Source organism: Coregonus lavaretus (assembly GCF_964263955.1).
Source record: "Coregonus lavaretus genome assembly, contig: HAP1_SCAFFOLD_4114, whole genome shotgun sequence".
In the NCBI taxonomy this organism is placed as follows: domain Eukaryota; kingdom Metazoa; phylum Chordata; class Actinopteri; order Salmoniformes; family Salmonidae; genus Coregonus; species Coregonus lavaretus.
This window is the reverse complement of record NW_028162580.1, coordinates 22,887-44,867: the sequence shown is the minus strand read 5'-3', so window position 1 is coordinate 44,867 and position 21,981 is coordinate 22,887. Positions and strand designations below refer to the sequence as shown.

The 21,981-nt window shown below is 43.7% G+C and overlaps 1 protein-coding gene across 1 annotated transcript in view; it reads left to right on the top strand.

The window, feature by feature from the left end:
- Positions 1-2,441: 2,441 nt before the first annotated feature.
- The window catches only part of paxbp1 (PAX3 and PAX7 binding protein 1), a gene marked incomplete at its 3' end in the record, with an annotated part of 37,486 nt that continues 17,946 nt past the window's right edge, over positions 2,442-21,981 (top strand). Inside the window, exons 1-4 of the mRNA XM_084193887.1 lie at positions 2,442-2,867; positions 3,301-3,423; positions 12,477-12,689; positions 17,979-18,212. Coding sequence (XP_084050013.1) covers positions 2,591-2,867; positions 3,301-3,423; positions 12,477-12,689; positions 17,979-18,212 — 847 coding nt within the window. The remainder of the gene's footprint in view (positions 2,868-3,300; positions 3,424-12,476; positions 12,690-17,978; positions 18,213-21,981) is intronic.

Genomic DNA, 21,981 nt, shown 5'->3' with positions numbered 1-21,981 from the left:
TTTGCTGGGCAGCCCACACCGATTAAAGACTTGTTCTACAATGACTTCTTTAAGTTTTGCGAAAACAATCTTTCCTTCTTCATCACGCCGGATTCCCCCGAACATTGTATTGCAGTTGTCACCTGTAAATGCAATACATTTAGAAAAAATCCCATTCTTTTCCAGTGTCTCTTTGATGTATTGCGCGATCGTATCAGCTGTCTCATTTGGGGTGTTTTTAACTTCGACTAATTTACTTTGCACGCCACCATTCTTCCAATCAAAATACTGAATAAGCAGAGGGAATATTTTCCCAGCACCGTGATTGCTCCCATCAGTAGAAAACACCACAGTATGTCTTCCGGTGCTTTCAGAGCTATGTCGACAGAATGTGGTGCTATCACAGCGTTAACAATTGCTTCGGTCTTAGTATGAGAGCCTGAAAAATGTTCACACAGGCTCGGAATCAGGGAAAGCCTTTTTTAACAAGGCAGACGTGCAGTCCATTGATCTGTAGCTATTGTGATGCTTCGTGGTGTGGAATGCAAAAACTCCCTCCGCAGCAGTAACAGCATCTTCTGTTATACCTGCTCTCACAAAATAGTCAGTTAACTTACCTGACGAACTCTCTCCTTTTAGCTGCAATTTTGTGTTTTGCGGAGCTTATGTGGGCTTCTAGGTCGCTAGCACCTTTATTTGGCACTGACACATACGTGCAAGCTTTGCAGGTCATGCATTCTGCTTCACACGGATCCCGACCAAGACGAAAACACTGGAATTTTCTCTGTAAATCGTCTGTGAATTTACATTTGAGTTTTGGCATTTTTACGCTGTTCTGGAGCCATGTGCCACTGTTGACAAGCAAGCTGCTGCTCTGTCTCCTGGCTGTAGCCATGGTGCGGGTAATGATTGAGATGCAGTTTGACCAATGTTTACGTAGGCCTACATGACCGACCAATGATGGTGTGTGAGAAGGCGGGACCTAAAGAAAAAGGTCAAAGCAATGCAAAAAAAAAAAAACGCACACAATGAATGGCGACTGTAGAAAGCAAAAGCCGAATCCCTGACATTTTGGGCGATTTAGAAATCCCGGCCGGACGCATTTTTTTTAGGTACAAAAAGAGGACATGTCCGGAGTAGTGTTTACAATCCGGTACATAGCACAGCACCATCCATGCTTCTGATTTATGGAGAGACCTAAGGTTAGCTAGTTAGCTATAAAGGCCAGGGTCATTAAAAAAAATTATAATCAATAATAGGAAAAATGCTAAGGTAGCTAGCTAGGTAATTTGAATAATGCTAAACAAGATTACATACAAGAAATACAAAATATAAATTATTTACACGAGAAATTAAACAGACTATAATATCTACTTGCTAGGTTACTTGTTGATGAGAGTTTGCCTGGAGAAATTGAGTTTTTTCCCCCCACCCTGCGCCTTGAGTGATGACGTCAAAGCTTGCAATAGGATGTTTAGTTCTGTATGATAGCCACATTAACGTTTCATTTTTGGGGGGTAATTACAGGCGAATGCATTGATAAAAGTTACCTTATCCGAGAGAGATTTGTGCGGTTATCAAAACGTCACGTAAGGGGAAGCCTACACGAAACACAGACCTTATATGAAGTAGTTGTAAAACCCCTAAGTAAAAAGTATTGGTGGAAAAACGATTGGAACCATTTCCAGGTGGTACTCATGCCGCGTTCAAAACAACTGGGAAATCGGAAAGCTCAGACTTCCGAGCGTTCAAAACGACTGGGAATGTGGGAGAGAAAAAAAAGAGCTGCGACTGGGAAAAATCGAACTCGGAATTCCAACTTGGGAAATCGGGCATCTTTCTAGAGCTCCGACTTTCCGACATGAAGATCACTGACGAAAGGATTTGACCTCGTATTTTTCCGACTTCCCAGTTGTTTTGAATGCGGCATCACTAGAGCTCGCCAGTTTGTAGTCCTAAAACCCGGAAATGAGTTACCTCTGGTTCGTTCAGCCATCCCTATGGGAAACATTTATGTGGAAAGAATAGGGTTTTTGAATAAACGGCGAAAGTAAGGCCAGAGGAGATCTTTATACGTTTTATTCAATGAGATAGTAGCATTATGTTAACATTAACTTTAGGAATTATGAAGCCTTTGTGTAAATTTTTTTTTTTTTTTGAAATTCTTAAAAATGCACAAAAAGTGACGTTAACTGATGAAGATTATTAAACTCAAATAGCTTTATTGGCATGGGAAACATATGTTTACATTGCCAAATCAAGTGATTTATATCACGGAACAAAACGTATAAGATCTCCTAAACCTGTGTTTACCACACACCTTATTTTCGGCGTTTATCCAAAAAAATAAACCTTTAATTTTCCACATAGGCATCGTCCAACGGGTCATGGCGGAGTTAGTGCCTACAAAAAGACGCCATTGCTATTTCTCGCTTGTCTGTAATATTATATTTATAAAAAATACGGGTACTTCCGTTAGCTGAAACGAAATGGCCGCCATCCGCTGCAGAGGCTATTTTGCGCGCTTCGTAGCATTTTATTGATATGCTGCCGTGTGTTTATTTTTATTTTTTACAGTTATAGCCTAATTTGTTTCGGATAAGGAGCAGACATGTTTAAAAAAGCAAAAAGATCAAATTTAAGACGGAGGAATGAGTCGGACGAGGACGAGAAGGAGGAAAGCCAGCCAGCCCAGCAGCCATGCGGGCCTTTCGCCGAGGATCTCCCGATGCCCGATGCCCCCAGCACAGACGCCTTCTCCGGGGTTAGCGTGGACGTGCACCACGGCAACGGGTTTCAGTCAAAGGCCATCAAGAAGGAAAATAAGAAAACTCGGGATGCAGGGGGAGCCCCGAAAGCCAGTTTGCTGAGCTTTGATGATGACGAAGGTAAAGTTAACGTCGGATAGTTAGCTAGCTAACTGATTACCTCTCCTTTATTACCGGTAACGTGAGTTAGCTAATCTAGCTAGCTAGTTAACGTTAGTTAGCTAACTAACCGGTTAGCTAACCGTTTCAGCGGATATTTAACTACCTAATAAGTGTTCTTGTAATAAATACTGTGCTTCCGAGCTGACGTATTGAAGTGTTGACAATTTGACATTGTCAAAACATTTTAAAACATTGTCAACGTTTCTGCATTGTGGGTTAGCCAAGTTAACTAATGTCAGTCAGCTACAGTAGCTAGCAGATTCAAGGTTGTAAACAACATAGCTAGCTAGCTAACTAGTTAACAGCCGTTTGGTTGCATCCAATCTTCACATAATTATTTTTTTGCTTGTTTCATTGTTTACACGAACGTTAACTAATCTCTCTCTCGTAGATGAGGCTGAGGTGTTCAGAGTGAAGAAATCCAACCACAGCAAGAAGATCGTCAAGCAGCTGAAGAAAGAATACAAGGAAGATCTGGAGAAGGTCTGCTATGTCAAACAAGAGCCCAACACCGGTAAGACAGTAAGCCATCACACCTGCACTTTTGTGTGGGTGCGCCCATCGTATGTGGTCGCTCATCATGTGTGCATGCGTAGTGTGTTCATGTATTTGTTAATTTTTGTTGTTGCTCAAATTCTTTTATTTCTAACTAATGAAAATACGTCATTTTGTGACAACTGCATCCTCTCCTTTTTAAGTTACGTTTTTATTAGTCGTATATACAGGATACACATGGTATACATGGCCTTCTGGATGATAGCGGGGTGAACAGGCCAGGACTCAGGTGGTTGTTGTCCTTGATTATCTTTTCTGGCCTTCCTGTGACATCGGGTGCTGTAGGTGTCCTGGAGGGCAGGCAGTGTGTCCCCGGTGATGCGTTGGGCAGACTGCACCACCCTCTGGAGAGCCCAGTGGTTGCTGGCGGTGATACAGCCCGACAGGATGCTCTTAATTGTGCATCTGTAAAATTTCTTCAGCCTCCTGAGGTTGAAGAGGCGCTGTTGTGCCTTCTTCATCACACTGTCTGTGTGGATGGACCATTTCAGATTGTCAGTGATGTGTACACCGAGGAACTTGAAGCTCTTCACCTTGTCCACTGCGGTCCCGTCGATGTGGATAGGGGCGTGATCCCTCTGAAGTCCACGATCAGTTCCTTTGTTTTGTTGACGTTGAGGGAGAGGTTATTTTCCTGGCACCGCTCCTCCGGGGCCCTCACCTCCTCCCTGTAGGCTGTCATTGTTGGTAATCAGGCCTACTACTGTTGTGTCATCTGCAAACAGACCTCATGCTCCGATACCATCTGCCCGACGGTAAGGGAGAGAACAGCTCGTGGCTGAGGTGTGTGGGTGTCTTTCACGCTTAGTCCAGTGTCGAACTAAGCATGTATTTGTGTTGACAGTCATTGATCTACAAGTCATTTTGCATGCCAGGCATTATCAGTAGCCTAGTCAAACTGCACGCTTTGCGCGCTGACCAACAAGTGGTAGGCCTATGACTGATCTGGCACCTCTGCGTGTTGCCTTCAGCATTCACATGTTTGTAAAGTGGCTTTATTAGTTGAGTGACAACCAACGTAATTTGCTAGGTTATTTATATCAGTAAAAGTAGCTTAAGATGGAGCAGAGACACAACTGTCATCTGCCTTTACATGCTGATCAGGCCTACAGTAGACTTCATTTAGATTGTTCAGGTTCACCATCCGCAATAGTTTTGCTAGAAACAATCAGTGTATTGTGGGTATATATAGTCCTTTTTAGTTTAATTTAATAATGAGAACAGCAGTCACTTTTGATACCCACACTACATGGTCGAAGAAGAGAACTTCCAAGCGGTTGAAACCATTCGATTGTGAGATGTGGGTGAAATCCAAAGTTGCGCTATATATTCATTGGGTATGTCATAGCTAATTTTTAAGGTACATATTGATACATTACTAGCTCAAACATGTTTTTAAACTGCAAAAATGACTAATGAATTAGTGGGTGACGGAGACTTCAGATTCAAAGTGGTAGAGGGGAAGAAAAAGTAGATGCCCGGCTTCCCTTATGGGGAACACACAACATTTACACACACAGGTCAGCTCAGACAGATCCAGCTCCGAGAGGCCCCACGAGCGCCATCGGTAGAATGGAAAAATCGATGAGTTTTATGCAACAAATGTTAGCGCATCGAATCGTTTTCAAACTAAAACGTATCGGAGCCCATGGATCCAGATAGGCATCGAATCGTCTTGAAATGGAAAGATCCCTAGGGAGTGTGTGTATATACACTACCAGTCAGACGTTTAGACACACCTACTAATTCAAGGGTTTTTCTTTATTTATTTTTTTACTGTTTTCTACATTGTAGAATAATAGTGAAGACATCAAAACTATGAAATAACACATATGGAATCATGTAGTGACCAAAAATGTGTTAAACAAATCAAAATATTCTTCAAATAGCCACCCTTTGCCTTGACAGCTTTGCACACTCTTGGCATTCTCTCAACCAGCTTAATGAGGTAGTCACTGGGAATTCATTTCAATGAACAGGTCCGCCTTCTTAAAAGTTAATTTGTGGAATTTCTTTCCTTCTTAATGCGTTGTGTTGTGACAAGGTGGGGGGGGGGGGGGTGTATACAGAAGATAGCCCTATTTGGGAAAAGACAAAGTCCATATTATGGCAAGAACAGCTCAAATAAGCAAAGAGAAACAACAGTCCATCATTACTTCAAGACATGAAGGTCAGTCAATACGGAACATTTCAAGAACTTTGAAAGTTTCTTCAAGTGCAGTCGCAAAAACCATCAAGCGTTATGATGAAACTGGCTCTCATGAGGACCGCCACAGGAATGGAAGACCCAGAGTTACCTCTGCTGCAGAGGATAAGTTCATTAGCGTTACCAGCCTCAGAAATGGCAGGCCAAATAAATGCTTCACAGAGTTCAAGTATCAAGTAACAGACACATCTCAACATCAACTGTTCAGAGGAGACTATGTGAATCAGGCCTTCATGGTCGAATTGCTGCAAAGAAACCACTACTAAAGGACACCAATAATAAGAAGAGACCTGCTTGGGCCAAGAAACACGTGCAATGGACATTAGACCGGTGGAAATCTGTCCTTTTGGTCTGGAGTCCAAATGGGAGATTTTTGGTTCCAACCGCCGTGTCTTTGTGAGACGTGGATGAACGGATGATCTCCGCATGTGTAATTCCCACTGTAAAGCATGGAGGAGGAGGTGTTATGGTGTGGGCGTGCTTTCCTGGTGACGCTGTCCGCGATTTATTTAGATTTCAAGGCACGCTTAACCAGCATGGCTACCACAGCATTCTGCAGCGATACGCCGTCCCATCTGGTTTTGGCTTAGTGGTACTATATCATTTGTTTTTCAACAGGACAATGACCCAACACACCTCCAGGCTGTGTAAGGGCTATTTGACCAAGGAGGAGAGTGATGGAGTGCTGCATCAGATGACCGGTAGTGTATATCATGTGATGTTTTATTTTGACAGGGAGTCAACGCTGAGTCCTAAAAGTTATACTTTTGAATCATCTGTCCATAGAACGTTCTTCCAAGGGTCTTTTATGATCTTCCAGGTGCTTTTTGGCCAACTTGAGTCAACTTTTTGGAGGACATGGGTCCCATTATGCCTGTTGAAAACCAAACATTGCATTCCACCGTAAGAACCTCATACCAACAATGAAGCACGGTAGACCTGGACAACTTGCCTTTAATAGGAACCATTAATTCTGCTCTGTATCAGAGAATTCTACCGGAGAATGTCAGGCCATCCGTCGTCTGTGAGCTGAAGCGCAGCTGGGTCATGCAGCAAGACAATGATCCAAAACACACAATCAAGTCTACATGAAAATGGCTAGAAAGCAACACATTTGAAGTTTTGGAATGGCCTAGTCAAAGTCCAGACCTAATCCCAATTTTGAGATATTGCGGCAGCACTTGAAACGAGCAGTTCATGCTTGAAAACCCACAAATATCGCTGGGTTAAAGCAGTTCTACCTGCAAGAGTGGGCCAAAACTCCTCCACAGCGACGTGAGAGACTGATCAACAACTACAGGAAGCATTTGGTTGCAGTCATTGCAGCTAAAGATGGCACAACCAGTTAGAGTGTAAGGGGGCAATTACTTATTTAACGTGTGGTGTGTATTAATGTGTGCTGTGTTTATATTAACATATACACACATTGTTGGGGCGGCAGGTAGCTTAGTGGTTAAGAGCGTTGTGCCAGTAACCGAAAGGTCGCTGGTTCTAATCCCCGAGCCGACTAGGTGAAAAATCTGTCGATTTCGCCCTTGAGCAAGGCACTTGACCCTAATTGCTCCTGTAAGTCGCTCTGGATAAGAGCGTCTGCTAAATGACTAAAATGTAAATTAGCGTGATGTGTGTGTGTGTGTGTATATTAACGTGTGTGTGTGTGTGTATATTAACATGTGGTGTGTGTATTTAGTAACGTGTTACGTTCCCCAGCAAGAAAACCAAATAATGTCGCTCAAACAGAAGGGGGAACTAACAAAGAGTCACTGACAACAACCAAAATGAAACGGGTTTTAGGAGGGGTTCTGGAAGACACTCATAGGGGTGTGTCCACTGAACGTTGTCTAGCAACAACATCTGAAACCTTAGACACCCATTAGCGCCCACTAAGTTTGCCAAAGAGGAGGCAAACTAAATGTAAAACCCACACCAAACTTAAAGACAGGAAGCAAACCAAAAAGGTGGAGCAAAACAAAATCAGATAAAGGATTGTCTTTCTAAAAATCAAATGGGGAGAGCCAACTAAAGGTGTTGACCTTAATCTCTCAAGGCAACTGGGCCAGCCACTCTTAAATAGCACCTGGGCCAGCACAGGTGAAACACCTTCCCACTAACGAGATGGCAACCAGCACAGGTGTAACACATACTGACTAACGAGGTGACACCAATCGGTTCCTTCAGATCTCCTCTCCGCTTATTTTGACATCTTGAATTCTTAACGTATTATTTCCAAGTTTGCCCCCAGAAAAATATACATGTTGTTTAGTATATTCCCCAGGCACTAACTAGCAGCGAAAAAGTGAAATATGGTGACAGAACAGGCAACACAAAGTTGACAAAGGCCCAGGCTCAACAAACAGCAGCTAGCGCCATTTTGAGTACTGATGACAACTCTCCAGATACCCAGCAACAAGATTCTGCCACGGCAATGTGTCAACAAATGAAAGAGGCTGTAATAAAAACTATCAACGATCGTTTTGACAGGCTCGAAACAGAGTCTCTAAAGATGGCATGAACACAGCCGACAAGGCCCTGTCTGATCATGACACCCCGGTTCGGAGGCCTGGAAACCACCTGCGCGCAGCTTAAAAAGAACGAGGCGCTCCAAGCCAAGGTTCTCGATTTTAGAAGCAGGAGTCGCTGAACATCAAACTGGAGGACGAAGAACAATGGACTCCCACAGAGTCCGTGTCCAAGCTGCTGGGCGACGACAACTTCCCAAAGCCCCTCCCCATTGGCCGTGCACACTGCTCTCTACAGGCGACGCCCTCGCCAGGTGCAAAGCCACGCACAAAAATCGCAAGGGTTCATCACTTTCAGGAAATTCTACGAGTTGGACGACAGCGAGCTATGGAATACAAAAGGTTATCATCTTCCCCGACTACACCATGGAGGTGATGGAGCAACGGCGCGCGTTTCGAGATGTGATTCGGACCATGAGGGAGGCAGAGGTGAAATACAGCCTGCGTTTTCCAGCCAAGTTACATGTTCATCACAGCGCCATGACAAGAGTCTTCACCAAGCCCGAAGAGGCTGCAAGCTGCGTGAAAGTGTGAAATCACTCGCCACAAATTTCTAGGGATATTGACTGAGCAAACAGTGCATTTTTAGCTTTATTCATAAACGGTAACATTAATTTGTTTTCCAACAACCGCGGAGAGGGCTGTTAAGTCTGACTGTTAGCTTGCTAGCGTATTATTGGGTCTGTTCTAGCCATCATGCTAGCGTATTATTGGGTCTGTTCTAGCCATCATGCTAGTGTATTATTGGGTCTGTTCTAGCCATCATGCTAGTGTATTATTGGGTCTGTTCTAGCCATCATGCTAGTGTATTATTGGGTCTGTTCTAGCCATCATGCTAGCGTATTATTGGGTCTGTTCTAGCCATCATGCTAGTGTATTATTGGGTCTGTTCTAGCCATCATGCTAGCGTATTATTGGGTCTGTTCTAGCCATCATGCTAGTGTATTATTGGGTCTGTTCTAGCCATCATGCTAGCGTATTATTGGGTCTGTTCTAGCCATCATGCTAGTGTAGTATTGGGTCTGTTCTAGCCATCATGCTAGCGTATTATTGGGTCTGTTCTAGCCATCATGCTAGCGTATTATTGGGTCTGTTCTAGCCATCATGCTAGCGTATTATTGGGTCTGTTCTAGCCATCATGCTAGCGTATTATTGGGTCTGTTCTAGCCATCATGCTAGCGTATTATTGGGTCTGTTCTAGCCATCATGCTAGCGTATTATTGGGTCTGTTCTAGCCATCATGCTAGCGTATTATTGGGTCTGTTCTAGCCATCATGCTAGTGTATTATTGGGTCTGTTCTAGCCATCATGCTAGCGTATTATTGGGTCTGTTCTAGCCATCATGCTAGTGTATTATTGGGTCTGTTCTAGCCATCATGCTAGTGTATTATTGGGTCTGTTCTAGCCATCATGCTAGTGTATTATTGGGTCTGTTCTAGCCATCATGCTAGTGTATTATTGGGTCTGTTCTAGCCATCATGCTAGTGTATTATTGGGTCTGTTCTAGCCATCATGCTAGTGTATTATTGGGTCTGTTCTAGCCATCATGCTAGCGTATTATTGGGTCTGTTCTAGCCATCATGCTAGCGTAGTATTGGGTCTGTTCTAGCCATCATGCTAGTGTATTATTGGGTCTGTTCTAGCCATCATGCTAGTGTATTATTGGGTCTGTTCTAGCCATCATGCTAGCGTATTATTGGGTCTGTTCTAGCCATCATGCTAGTGTATTATTGGGTCTGTTCTAGCCATCATGCTAGTGTATTATTGGGTCTGTTCTAGCCATCATGCTAGCGTAGTATTGGGTCTGTTCTAGCCATCATGCCCGGCGGTCCTCATTCATGTTAGATGGGGAGAACAGTGCTTCATTTGAGGAAGCAGTGGGGAGGGAGGATTTCTCTGGGGAAGCAGTGGGGAGGGGGGGGTTTCTCTGGGGAAGCAGTGGGGGGGGGGGATTTCTCTGGGGAAGCAGTGGGGAGGGAGGATTTCTCTGGGGAAGCAGTGGGGAGGGAGGATTTCTCTGGGGAAGCAGTGGGGAGGGAGGATTTCTCTGGGGAAGCAGTGGGGAGGGGGGGGTTTCTCTGGGGAAGCAGTGGGGAGGGAGGATTTCTCTGGGGAAGCAGTGGGGAGGGGGGGGTTTCTCTGGGGAAGCAGTGGGGGGGGGGGGATTTCTCTGGGGTCTGTTACTGTGTTCGGTTTTTGTTTTCTGCTGCCAGACATTTTTTTGATTTGAATACGTTCATGTTTAAGATGTTTTATTTGAAATGCTCTTGGATATAAATGTCAGGAAACAATCTTGGGAATCATTCGGATGTTAAAGGTGTCTCATTAGTCTTGTGGAATGTGCACGGTCTCGGGCATGTGCGCGAAAGGGGTATTTAAGCACTTGAAATCACTTGGTGCAGAGTTGCAAAGAAAAAGACATATCTCAGACTGGCCAATAAAAATAAAATATTAAGATGGGCAATCTGAGATATGGCTTTTTCTTTGCAACTCTGCCTAGAAGGTCAGCATCCCAGAGTCGCCTCTTCACTGTTGATGTTGAGACTGGTGTTTTGCGGGTACTATTTAATGAAGCTGCCAGACTTAATCAATTCATTTGGCAAACGATCTGGCTATTCAATAAATTGGGGAAAAGGTGATCTCGTGTTTCTCAGATAATGTCACTGCAAGTGAGTTAGAGAAAAGTGGTGCATGACCACTTAACTTACCTGGGACTTAAAATACCTAGAAATCCAAAGCTCATCTTCAAGTTTAACTGCAGTGAGCTTTGTTGCAAAGCTAAAACAAAACCATAGAGAGCTGGAGAATATTGCCCTTTTTCTATGATGGGGCGCATTAATGCCATCAAAATGGTTTCTCTTCCCCGGTTCCTTTATCTTTGCCTTGTTTCTTACCTCATCATTTTTTAAGACTTTAAAACATTTTATTTTTTTTGGACTCGACAGTCTTGTCATTTGTCTGGGGTTACAAAAACCATCGCGTTTGTAAAGCCCACATGTAAAAGCCCAAGGAAAGTGGGGGGCTTAGGCCTCCCCATCTTTAAGCATTATTACTGAGCTGCAAATGCCAGGGCATTAACGTACTGCCAACTGGGTTTCCCTGATCAGTTGGACCCTGTGCCAGGGCATTAACGTACTGCCAACCGGGTTTCCCTGATCAGTTGGATCCTGTGCCAGGGCATTAACGTACTGCCAACTGGGTTTCCCTGATCAGTTGGACCCTGTGCCAGGGCATTAACGTACTGCCAACCGGGTTTCCCTGATCAGTTGGACCCTGTGCCAGGGCATTAACGTACTGCCAACCGGGTTTCCCTGATCAGTTGGACCCTGTGCCAGGGCATTAATGTACTGCCAACTGGGTTTCCCTGATCAGTTGGACTGTGTGGTTAAATATAGAAGTCAAGTCTGTATACAACAACAACAAAACGTGCCATCGTGTGTGTGCATATCAACATGTGGGGTGTGTGTACGGGCGACTGTTCGTTCCATAATGCAATTAGCAGGAAAACACCATTGTCAAAAGGGCACTGCACATCCTAGCAGTTTCATGTGTGAAATGTTGAGGTGATATAATAGGCTACTTTGAAACATGCCTCATAATACGGTATGTATTAAAACGTTCAGGTTTCAAACAATTAAGTATGTTTTCAAAATGCATACTGCCTCCAGCTCATTGCACAGTGGTGTGTGACGTGCTGATGAAGCCTGCCGTTTTTTATGCCGCGTTCAAAACAACTGGGAACTCGGTGATCTCAGACTTGTGACTTCAGTGCGTTCAAGACAACTGGGAACTGGGGGGGACAAACGAGCTCTGACTGGGGAGAAATTGTTTTGAATGGTCATCCAACTCAGAATTCCAACTAGGGAACTCTGGGCCTCCTTTCTAGAGCTCTGAATTTCCGACCTGAAGATCACATGTACATAAATAAGATACAGAATGAAAAATACTGTACACACGCACCAACTTAATTAACCTATGGACTGATAAGCATGACCAGTTTAATGTATTTCCATCGACTGGTATTTCTATCAGTGAAGAGGCTAAAAAGTATTATTTCACAATGGGATCTTTTTGTTCTTCTCCCGGGCAATTGGCCCGAGCAAATTGTATTTATTGGCTTTTCTATTTTATTTTTGGACAAAAGCCGTCTGTTACCGGCTAACGAAAACCCTGGTGTATATATTAACATGTGATGTGTGTACATATTAAACATGCAGTGTGTGTGTGTGTTATCATGCAGTATGTGTATATATTAACATACAGTGCGTGTGTCCCCCCCCTCTCCAGACGTGTGGTCCCAACCCCTGGCCTCCATTAAAGAGGAGCCCGCTAGCAGGGCAGGCAGTGAGCAGGGAGAGGAGGAGATGGAAGTGGACAGCACTGATGAACAGGAGCCCAAGACGCAAAGCCAGAGCCTCGCCTCCAAGATCCCCACTACAACAGCAGCCGGAGCCTTCTCCAACACCAGCACCCTGTCCACGCTCAGCAACCTACGACCAGGTAATGGTGGAAATGGTTTACTAAATGGTACCCTATTCCCTGGTGGGGTCCTGGTCAACAGGTGACTTGCAGTACATCAACAGACACTGACACACAACAGTTACAGTGGGGAGAACAAGTATTTGATACACTGCCGATTTTGCAGGTTTTCCTACTTACAAAGCATGTAGAGGTCTGTCATTTTTATCATAGGTACACTTCAACTGTGAGAGACGGAATCTAAAACAAAAATCCAGAAAATCACATTATATGAGTTTTAAGTAATTAATTTGCATTTTATTGCATGACATAAGTATTTGATACATCAGAAAAGCAGAACTTAATATTTGGTACAGAAACCTTTGTTTGCAATTACAGAGATCATACGTTTCCTGTAGGTCTTGACCAGGTTTGCACACACTGCAGCAGGGATTTTGGCCCACTCCTCCATACAGACCTTCTCCAGATCCTTCAGGTTTCGGGGCTGTCGCTGGGCAATATGGACTTTCAGCTCCCTCCAAAGATTTTCTATTGGGTTCAGGTCTGGAGACTGGCCAGGCCACTCCAGGACCTTGAGATGCTTCTTACGGAGCCACTCCTTAGTTGCCCTGGCTGTGTGTTTCGGGTCGTTGTCATGCTGGAAGACCCAGCCACGACCCATCTTCAATGCTCTTACTTAGGGAAGGAGGTTGTTGGCCAAGATCTCGCGATACATGGCCCCATCCATCCTCCCCTCAATACGGTGCAGTCGTCCTGTCCCCTTTGCAGAAAAGCATCCCCAAAGAATTATGTTTCCACCACCATGCTTCACGGTTGGGATGGTGTTCTTGGGGTTGTACTCATCCTTCTTCTTCCTCCAAACACGGCGAGTGGAGTTTAGACCAAAAAGCTATATTTTTGTCTCATCAGACCACATGGCCTTCTCCCATTCCTCCTCTGGATCATCCAGATGGTCATTGGCAAACTTCAGACGGGCCTGGACATGCGCTGGCTTGAGCAGGGGGACATTGCGTGCACTGCAGGATTTTAATCCATGACGGCGTAGTGTGTTACTAATGGTTTTCTTTGAGACTGTGGTCCCAGCTCTCTTCAGGTCATTGACCAGGTCCTGCCGTGTAGTTCTGGGCTGATCCCTCACCTTCCTTATGATCATTGATGCCCCACGAGGTGAGATCTTGCATGGAGCCCCAGACCGAGGGTGATTGACCGTCATCTTGAACTTCTTCCATTTTCTAATAATTGCGCCAACAGTTGTTGCCTTCTCACCAAGCTGCTTGCCTATTGTCCTGTAGCCCATCCCAGCCTTTTGCAGGTCTACAATTCTATCCCTGATGTCCTTACACAGCTCTCTGGTCTTGGCCATTGTGGAGAGGTTGGAGTCTGTTTGATTGAGTGTGTGGACAGGTGTCTTTTATACAGGTAACGAGTTCAAACAGGTGCAGTTAATACAGGTAATGAGTGGAGAACAGGATGGCTTCTTAAAGAAAAACTAACAGGTCTGTGAGAGCCGGAATTCTTACTGGTTGGTAGGTGATCAAATACTTATGTCATGCAATAAAATGCAAATTAATTACTTAAAAAGCATACAATGTGATGTTCTGGATTTTTGTTTTAGATTCCGTCTCTCACAGTTGAAGCGTACCTATGATAAAAATTACAGACCTCTACATGCTTTGTAAGTAGGAAAACCTGCAAAATCGGCAGTGTATCAAATACTTGTTCTCCCCACTGTATATCAACCTCCCGAGTGGCGCAGTGGTCTAAGGCGCTGCATCTCAGTGCTAGCTGTGCCACTAGAGATCCTGGTTCAAATCCAGGCTCTGTCGTAGCCGGCCGCGTCCCGGGAGACCCATGGGGCGGCGCACAATTGGCCCAGCGTCGTCCAGGGTAGGGGAGGGAATGGCCGGCAGGGATGTAGCTCAGTTGGTAGAGCATGGTGTTTGCAACGCCAGGGTTGTGGGTTCGCTTCAGTATGAAAAATACAAAAATAATGTATGCACTCACTCTGGATAAGAGCGTCTGCTAAATGACTAAAAAATGTAAAAATAATGACCCACTAATAATTTAATTATTTTATCAAAAGAGTTTAACCTGTTTTTTTTGTTGCAATAATCACTGATCTGGCTTTCAAGTCGGTCTATAAAAATGCAATTTTTTGTTATAATGTAACTAGAACCATCCATAAACACATTCACTAATAATGACTAACTTCTTGTAACAGGCATTAGCCTGTAGAAAATGAACACTGGTCTCATCAACAATCTCTCAAGCCCACGTGCTAGTGATTAGCCAGCTAATCTTTATATTTCAAGTTTAGCCAACTTGGATCTACAGTATTTGCTAGCTAACAAGGTAGAACAGTTGAATTATGAACACACCCTTCTGTCTGTCTCGAATTTGCCAATCTGGCAAATGCCAAACGTCCTGCACGGTGTTGGGCTGTAAGCACAACCCCCACCTGTGGACGTCGGGCACTCATACCACCCTCATGGAGACTGTTTCTGACCGTTTGAGCAGACACATGCACATTTGTGGCCTGCTGGAGGTCATTTTGCAGGGCTCTGGCAGTGCTCCTCCTGCTCATCCTTGCACAAAGGCGGAGGTAGCAGTCCTGCTGCTGGGTTGTTGCCCTCCTACGGCCTCTTCCACGTCTCCTGATGTACTAGCCTGTCTCCTGGTAGCGCCTCCATGCTCTGGACACTACGCTGACAGACACGGCAAACCTTCTTGCCACAGCTCGCATTGATGTGCCATCCTGGATGAGCTGCACTACCTGAGCCACTTGTGTGGGTTGTAGACTCCGTCTCATGCTACCACTAGAGTGAAAGCACCGCCAGCATTCAAAAGTGACCAAAACATCAGCCAGGAAGCATAGGAGCTGAGAAGTGGTCTGTGGTCACCACCTGCAAAACCAGTCCTTTATTGGGGGTGTCTTGCTAATTGCCTATAATTTCCACCTGTTGTCTATTCCATTTGCACAACAGCATATGACATTTATTGTCAATCAGTGTTGCTTCCTAAGTGGACAGATTGATTTCACAGAAGTGTGATTGACTTGGAGTTACATTGTGTTGTTTTAAGTGTTCCCTTAATTTTTTTGAGCAGTGTATATTGAATGCAATAACATAAATTACCGTAACCGAACAAATATTGTAGTTTAGAAATTATGGGAATTAACGGTAAATGTGCTACTGGTGATATATGTAATGGGGAATTTATAGACACTAACCATCAAAGGGCCAAAATTCACACAATGAAGTTATGAACACACACAAATGGGCAGGAGAGTGCATTCTGGAGAGGGACGCGCCTTCTGCATCTAAGCCACACTCTCGACACATTATCTTTACACATATAGTAGGCCTGAGGAATACTCTCACAAACTGTGTCGGATCCAAAGCAGTAGCCGTTTATTTAAAACCAATGCAATTTAATTGATTTTCTCCATTTTATCAAATTGCTGGGTGTGCCAAGGCAAATACCTCGCGGCGCTCATGCCGTACGTTGCCGATGGCTGTCTTAGAGGGGTGGAATGTACCATCCCTGTGGTCTCCGTAATGGATTAGTCCACTGAGACAGCGCCAAGAGGGGTGGAATGTACCTTCCCTGTCGTCTCCGTAATGGATTAGTCCACTGAGACGGGAGCCAATCAGACAGGTGTCTCGTGTGCCTCTAAAAATTAATTGCGATTGCCCCCCCCCCCCCCCCCCCAAAACAATCTACCGACCAAACAATCGACCAGTCGACTAAATGCGGTCAGCCCTACTGTGTTGAACGTTACAGTAGTTTTGACGTTGCCATCAGATTGTACTTTGTTAGCCAGCAAGCATTCAATATGGTTTGTAGTGAGGGACTTCCCGATGTGCCAAACCTAGGAAAGGCTAGCTACCTGGGCTAGAAACAGCTTCCGATGTGCCAAACCTAGGAAAGGCTAGCTACCTGGGCTAGAAACAGCTTCCGATGTGCCAAACCTAGGAAAGGCTAGCTACCTGGGCTAGAAACAGCTTCCGATGTGCCAAACCTAGGAAAGGCTAGCTACCTGGGCTAGAAACAGCTTCCGATGTGCCAAACCTAGGAAAGGCTAGCTACCTGGGCTAGAAACAGCTGGCTAGAAAAACGACATAGTGCGCACACAATTTTACTTTTTCGCTTAAGTTTTCATGTACTGAATTAAAATCTAAAATTCATTGTGTTTCCATCGCATTTTCAATTCTACCGATAGTTTTGTCACAAAAAACTGTTGCGTTAAATAGCAAATGTGCCTACTCAGGTCTTGGCACGTTCGCTTTAGCCAACAGCTCGCAGATACAGTGCGGGTAGTCTAGTCTACATGAGGAGATTATTATGGAGAATATTTTTATTAAATGGCATTCAAGCATCGATCATCATGTCACCAGAATAAGACCCTCGATATTGATTGAAAAGGAGCATCAAGCTCATCACCTTGGCACTTTCACCACCCTGTGAAGTTCATCATAATTAATTTAATCTGTATCCTAATAAACTGCATGCTTTCTCGAGTCGTAGTGGGAGGACCACACACCATGTCATCGCGTGACTCCCAAGTTTACTTCGATATGATGGTTATTATATCAATATTTGCGCATAAAGGTGTTTCTACTGCCATTTCGCGCATAGTTAATTTTACAGACACAAAGATCCCACCCTGTCGAACAAACAAAATGATCTGTCGGCATTTTATATAATTGTACTGAAACGTCCTTTTTCCTTCACAGCTGTCGTGATATGCATAGAAAACTGTGGATGGAAACGTGTTTATAGATGAACAAATCTGCAACGTCTCATTGCTAGCAGCAGACAGAACATTGAAAAACGACCTAGCGTGTGTGAACAGAACGATGTAACTAGCCCAAAAAACACAAGGGCAAAGTCTCCCTGTAGTAGCCTTTTCGGGTTAATTCAAACAATTTCTATATGTGGTGTTTTTGATTGGAAGAAAAAAAACGGTTCCCAAATGCTCTTTATGACCACCTGCCAATGTGGATGGTGAAATAGACGTTCTTACCTGCCAATTTACAACATCTACCCGCATTTGGTGTGTGTTAATGGTGGTGACCCCACTGCCGTCATGTCAAGTCCTTGACATGTCTAACATGTGTTTGGCCTGACGATAACCTGTCTTTAACCTGTCTTCTCCCTTTTCATCTACACTGATTTTGAAGTGGATTTAACAAGTTACATCAATAAGCAGTTGACATGATGGCACAAACAGATCTGGGACCAGGTTAGAACTCTTCACCTTTAATCTTACTGACTTCTAACCTCTGACCTCTGACCTGTCCTGTCCAGGTGAGATCCCGGACGCGGCCTTCATCCACGCCGCAAGGAAGCGTCGTCAGATGGCGAGGGAGCTAGGCGGCGACGCCCCCCTGGTGGAGACGGACACCCCCAAGAAGCGTCTGGTCAGAGAGGAGGAAGAGGAGGGGGACGGGAGTGATGATGATGATGATGAAGAGGAAAAGAGAATCAGCTTCAGTGGAGTCAAGAACAAGAGCCAGAGGACCAGGATAGCAGAGGAGATAGGTTAGTTACATTTTACACATTAGGGAACACCTTACTGATATCGAGTTGCACCTCCCCTTGTGCCCTCACAACAGCCTCAATTCGTCAGGGGAATGGACTGTACAAGGTGTCAAAAGCGTTCCACAGGGATGCTGGCCCATGTTGACGCCAATGCTTCCCGCAGTTGTGTCGACTTGTCTGGATGTCCTTTGGGTGGGTGGGACCATTCTTGATAAACACGGGGAACTGTTGAGCGTGAAAAACCCAGCAGCGTTGCAGTTCTTGACACACTCAAACCGGTGCGCCTGGCACCTACTACCACACCCCGTTCAAAGACACTTACATATTTTGTCTTGCCCATTCACCCTCTGAATGGCACATATACACAATCCATGCCTCAATTGTCTCAAGGCTTAAAAATAATTATTTAACCTGTATCCTCCCCTTCATCTACACTGATTTGAAGTGGATTTAACAAGTGACATCAATAAAGGATCATAGCTTTCACCTGGTCAGTCTGTCATGGAAAGAGCAGGTGTTCTGCTACTGATTGGTAGTAGTACTACTACTACCGCTACTACTACTACTACTACTACTACTACTGCTACTACTACTACTACTACTACTACTACTGCTACTACCACTACTACTACTACTACTACTACTACTACTGCTACTACTACTACTACTACTGCTACTACTACTACCAATACACCACTAGCTGCTACTACTACCACACTACCAATATACTACTACTACTACTACTACTACTACTGCTACTACTAGCTACTGCTGCTGCTACTACTAGCTACTACTACTAGCTACTACTAGCTACTACTACTACCGCTGCTACTACTAGCTATTACTACTACTACTACCAATACACTACTAGCTGTTGCTGCTACTACTACTACTACTAGCTGCTACTACTACTACTACTACTACTACTACTACTACTACTACTACTACTACTACTACTACTACGACCAATACACTACTAGCTACATATACTAATACACTACTAGCTACTGCTACTACTACTAGCTACTACTACCAATACACTACTAGCTGCTGCTGCTACTACTACTACAACTAGCTACTACTACCAATACACTACTAGCTACTACTACTACTTCTACTACCAATACACTACTAGCTGCTACTACTACTACTACCAATACACTACTCGCTGCTACTACTACTACTACTACTACTACCAATACACTACTAGCTGCTACTACTACTAGCTACTACTACACTACTACCAATACACTACTAGCTGCTGCTACTACTACTACTAGCTACTACTACTACTACCAATACACCACTAGCTGCTGCTACCGCTACTACTAGCTGCTACTACTACCAATACACTACTAGCTACTACTACACTACCAATACACTGCTGCTGCTGCTGCTGCTACTACTACTAGCTACTACTACTAACTACTACTACTAGCTACTACTACTAGCAATATACTACTACTACTACTACTACCAATACACTACTAGCTGCTACTACTACCACCAATACACTACTACTGCTGCACTACTACTACTACTACTACTACTACTACTACTACTACTACTACTACTACTACTACTACTACTACCAATACACTACTACTACTACTGTTACCATAGTCAAGAACAAGAGCCAGATACTAGAGGAGATGGGTAGGATATACAGTGCCTTCAGAAAGCCTTCACACTCCTTGACTTGTTCCACATTTTGTTGTGTTACAGCCTGAATTTAAGATGGATTACATTTAGATTTTGTGTCACTGGCCTACACACAATACCCCATAATGTCAAAGTCGAATTACGTTTTTAGTCATTTTTACAAATTAATTAATTAAGAAAAGCTGAAATGTCTTGAGTCAATAAGTATTCACCGCTTTGACATGGCAAGCCTAAATAAGTTCAGGAGTAAAAATGTGCTTAAGTCACATAATAAGTTGCATGGACTCATTCTGTGTGCAATAATAGTTTTTATTATTATAGCTACTACTACTACTACCGCTACTACTACTGCTACTACTACTACTACTACTACTGCTACTACTACTACCAATACACCACTAGCTGCTACTACTACCACACTACCAATATACTACTACTACTACTACTACTACTACTGCTACTACTAGCTACTGCTGCTGCTACTACTAGCTACTACTAGCTACTACTACTACCGCTGCTACTACTAGCTATTACTACTACTACTACCAATACACTACTAGCTGTTGCTGCTACTACTACTACTAGCTGCTACTACTACTACTACTACTACTACTACTACTACTACTACTACTACTACGACCAATACACTACTAGCTACATATACTAATACACTACTAGCTACTGCTACTACTACTAGCTACTACTACCAATACACTACTAGCTGCTGCTGCTACTACTACTACAACTAGCTACTACTACTGCTACTACTACTACTACTACTACTGCTACTACTACTACCAATACACCACTAGCTGCTACTACTACCACACTACCAATATACTACTACTACTACTACTACTACTACTGCTACTACTAGCTACTGCTGCTGCTACTACTAGCTACTACTAGCTACTACTACTACCGCTGCTACTACTAGCTATTACTACTACTACTACCAATACACTACTAGCTGTTGCTGCTACTACTACTACTAGCTGCTACTACTACTACTACTACTACTACTACTACTACTACTACTACTACTACGACCAATACACTACTAGCTACATATACTAATACACTACTAGCTACTGCTACTACTACTAGCTACTACTACCAATACACTACTAGCTGCTGCTGCTACTACTACTACAACTAGCTACTACTACCAATACACTACTAGCTACTACTACTACTTCTACTACCAATACACTACTAGCTGCTACTACTACTACTACCAATACACTACTCGCTGCTACTACTACTACTACTACTACTACCAATACACTACTAGCTGCTACTACTACTAGCTACTACTACACTACTACCAATACACTACTAGCTGCTGCTACTACTACTACTAGCTACTACTACTACCAATACACTACTAGCTACTACTACACTACCAATACACTGCTGCTGCTGCTGCTGCTGCTACTACTACTAGCTACTACTACTAACTACTACTACTAGCTACTACTACTAGCAATATACTACTACTACTACTACTACTACTACTACTACCAATACACTACTAGCTGCTACTACTACCACCAATACACTACTACTGCTGCACTACTACTACTACTACTACTACTACTACTACTACTACTACTACTACTACCAATACCAATACACTACTACTACTACTGTTACCATAGTCAAGAACAAGAGCCAGATACTAGAGGAGATGGGTAGGATATACAGTGCCTTCAGAAAGCCTTCACACTCCTTGACTTGTTCCACATTTTGTTGTGTTACAGCCTGAATTTAAGATGGATTACATTTAGATTTTGTGTCACTGGCCTACACACAATACCCCATAATGTCAAAGTCGAATTACGTTTTTAGTCATTTTTACAAATTAATTAATTAAGAAAAGCTGAAATGTCTTGATTCAATAAGTATTCACCGCTTTGACATGGCAAGCCTAAATAAGTTCAGGAGTAAAAATGTGCTTAAGTCACATAATAAGTTGCATGGACTCATTCTGTGTGCAATAATAGTTTTTAACATGATATTTACATTTTAGTAATTTAGCAGACGCTCTTATCCAGAGCGACTTACAGGAGCAATTAGGGTTAAGTGCCTTGCTCAAGGGCATGTC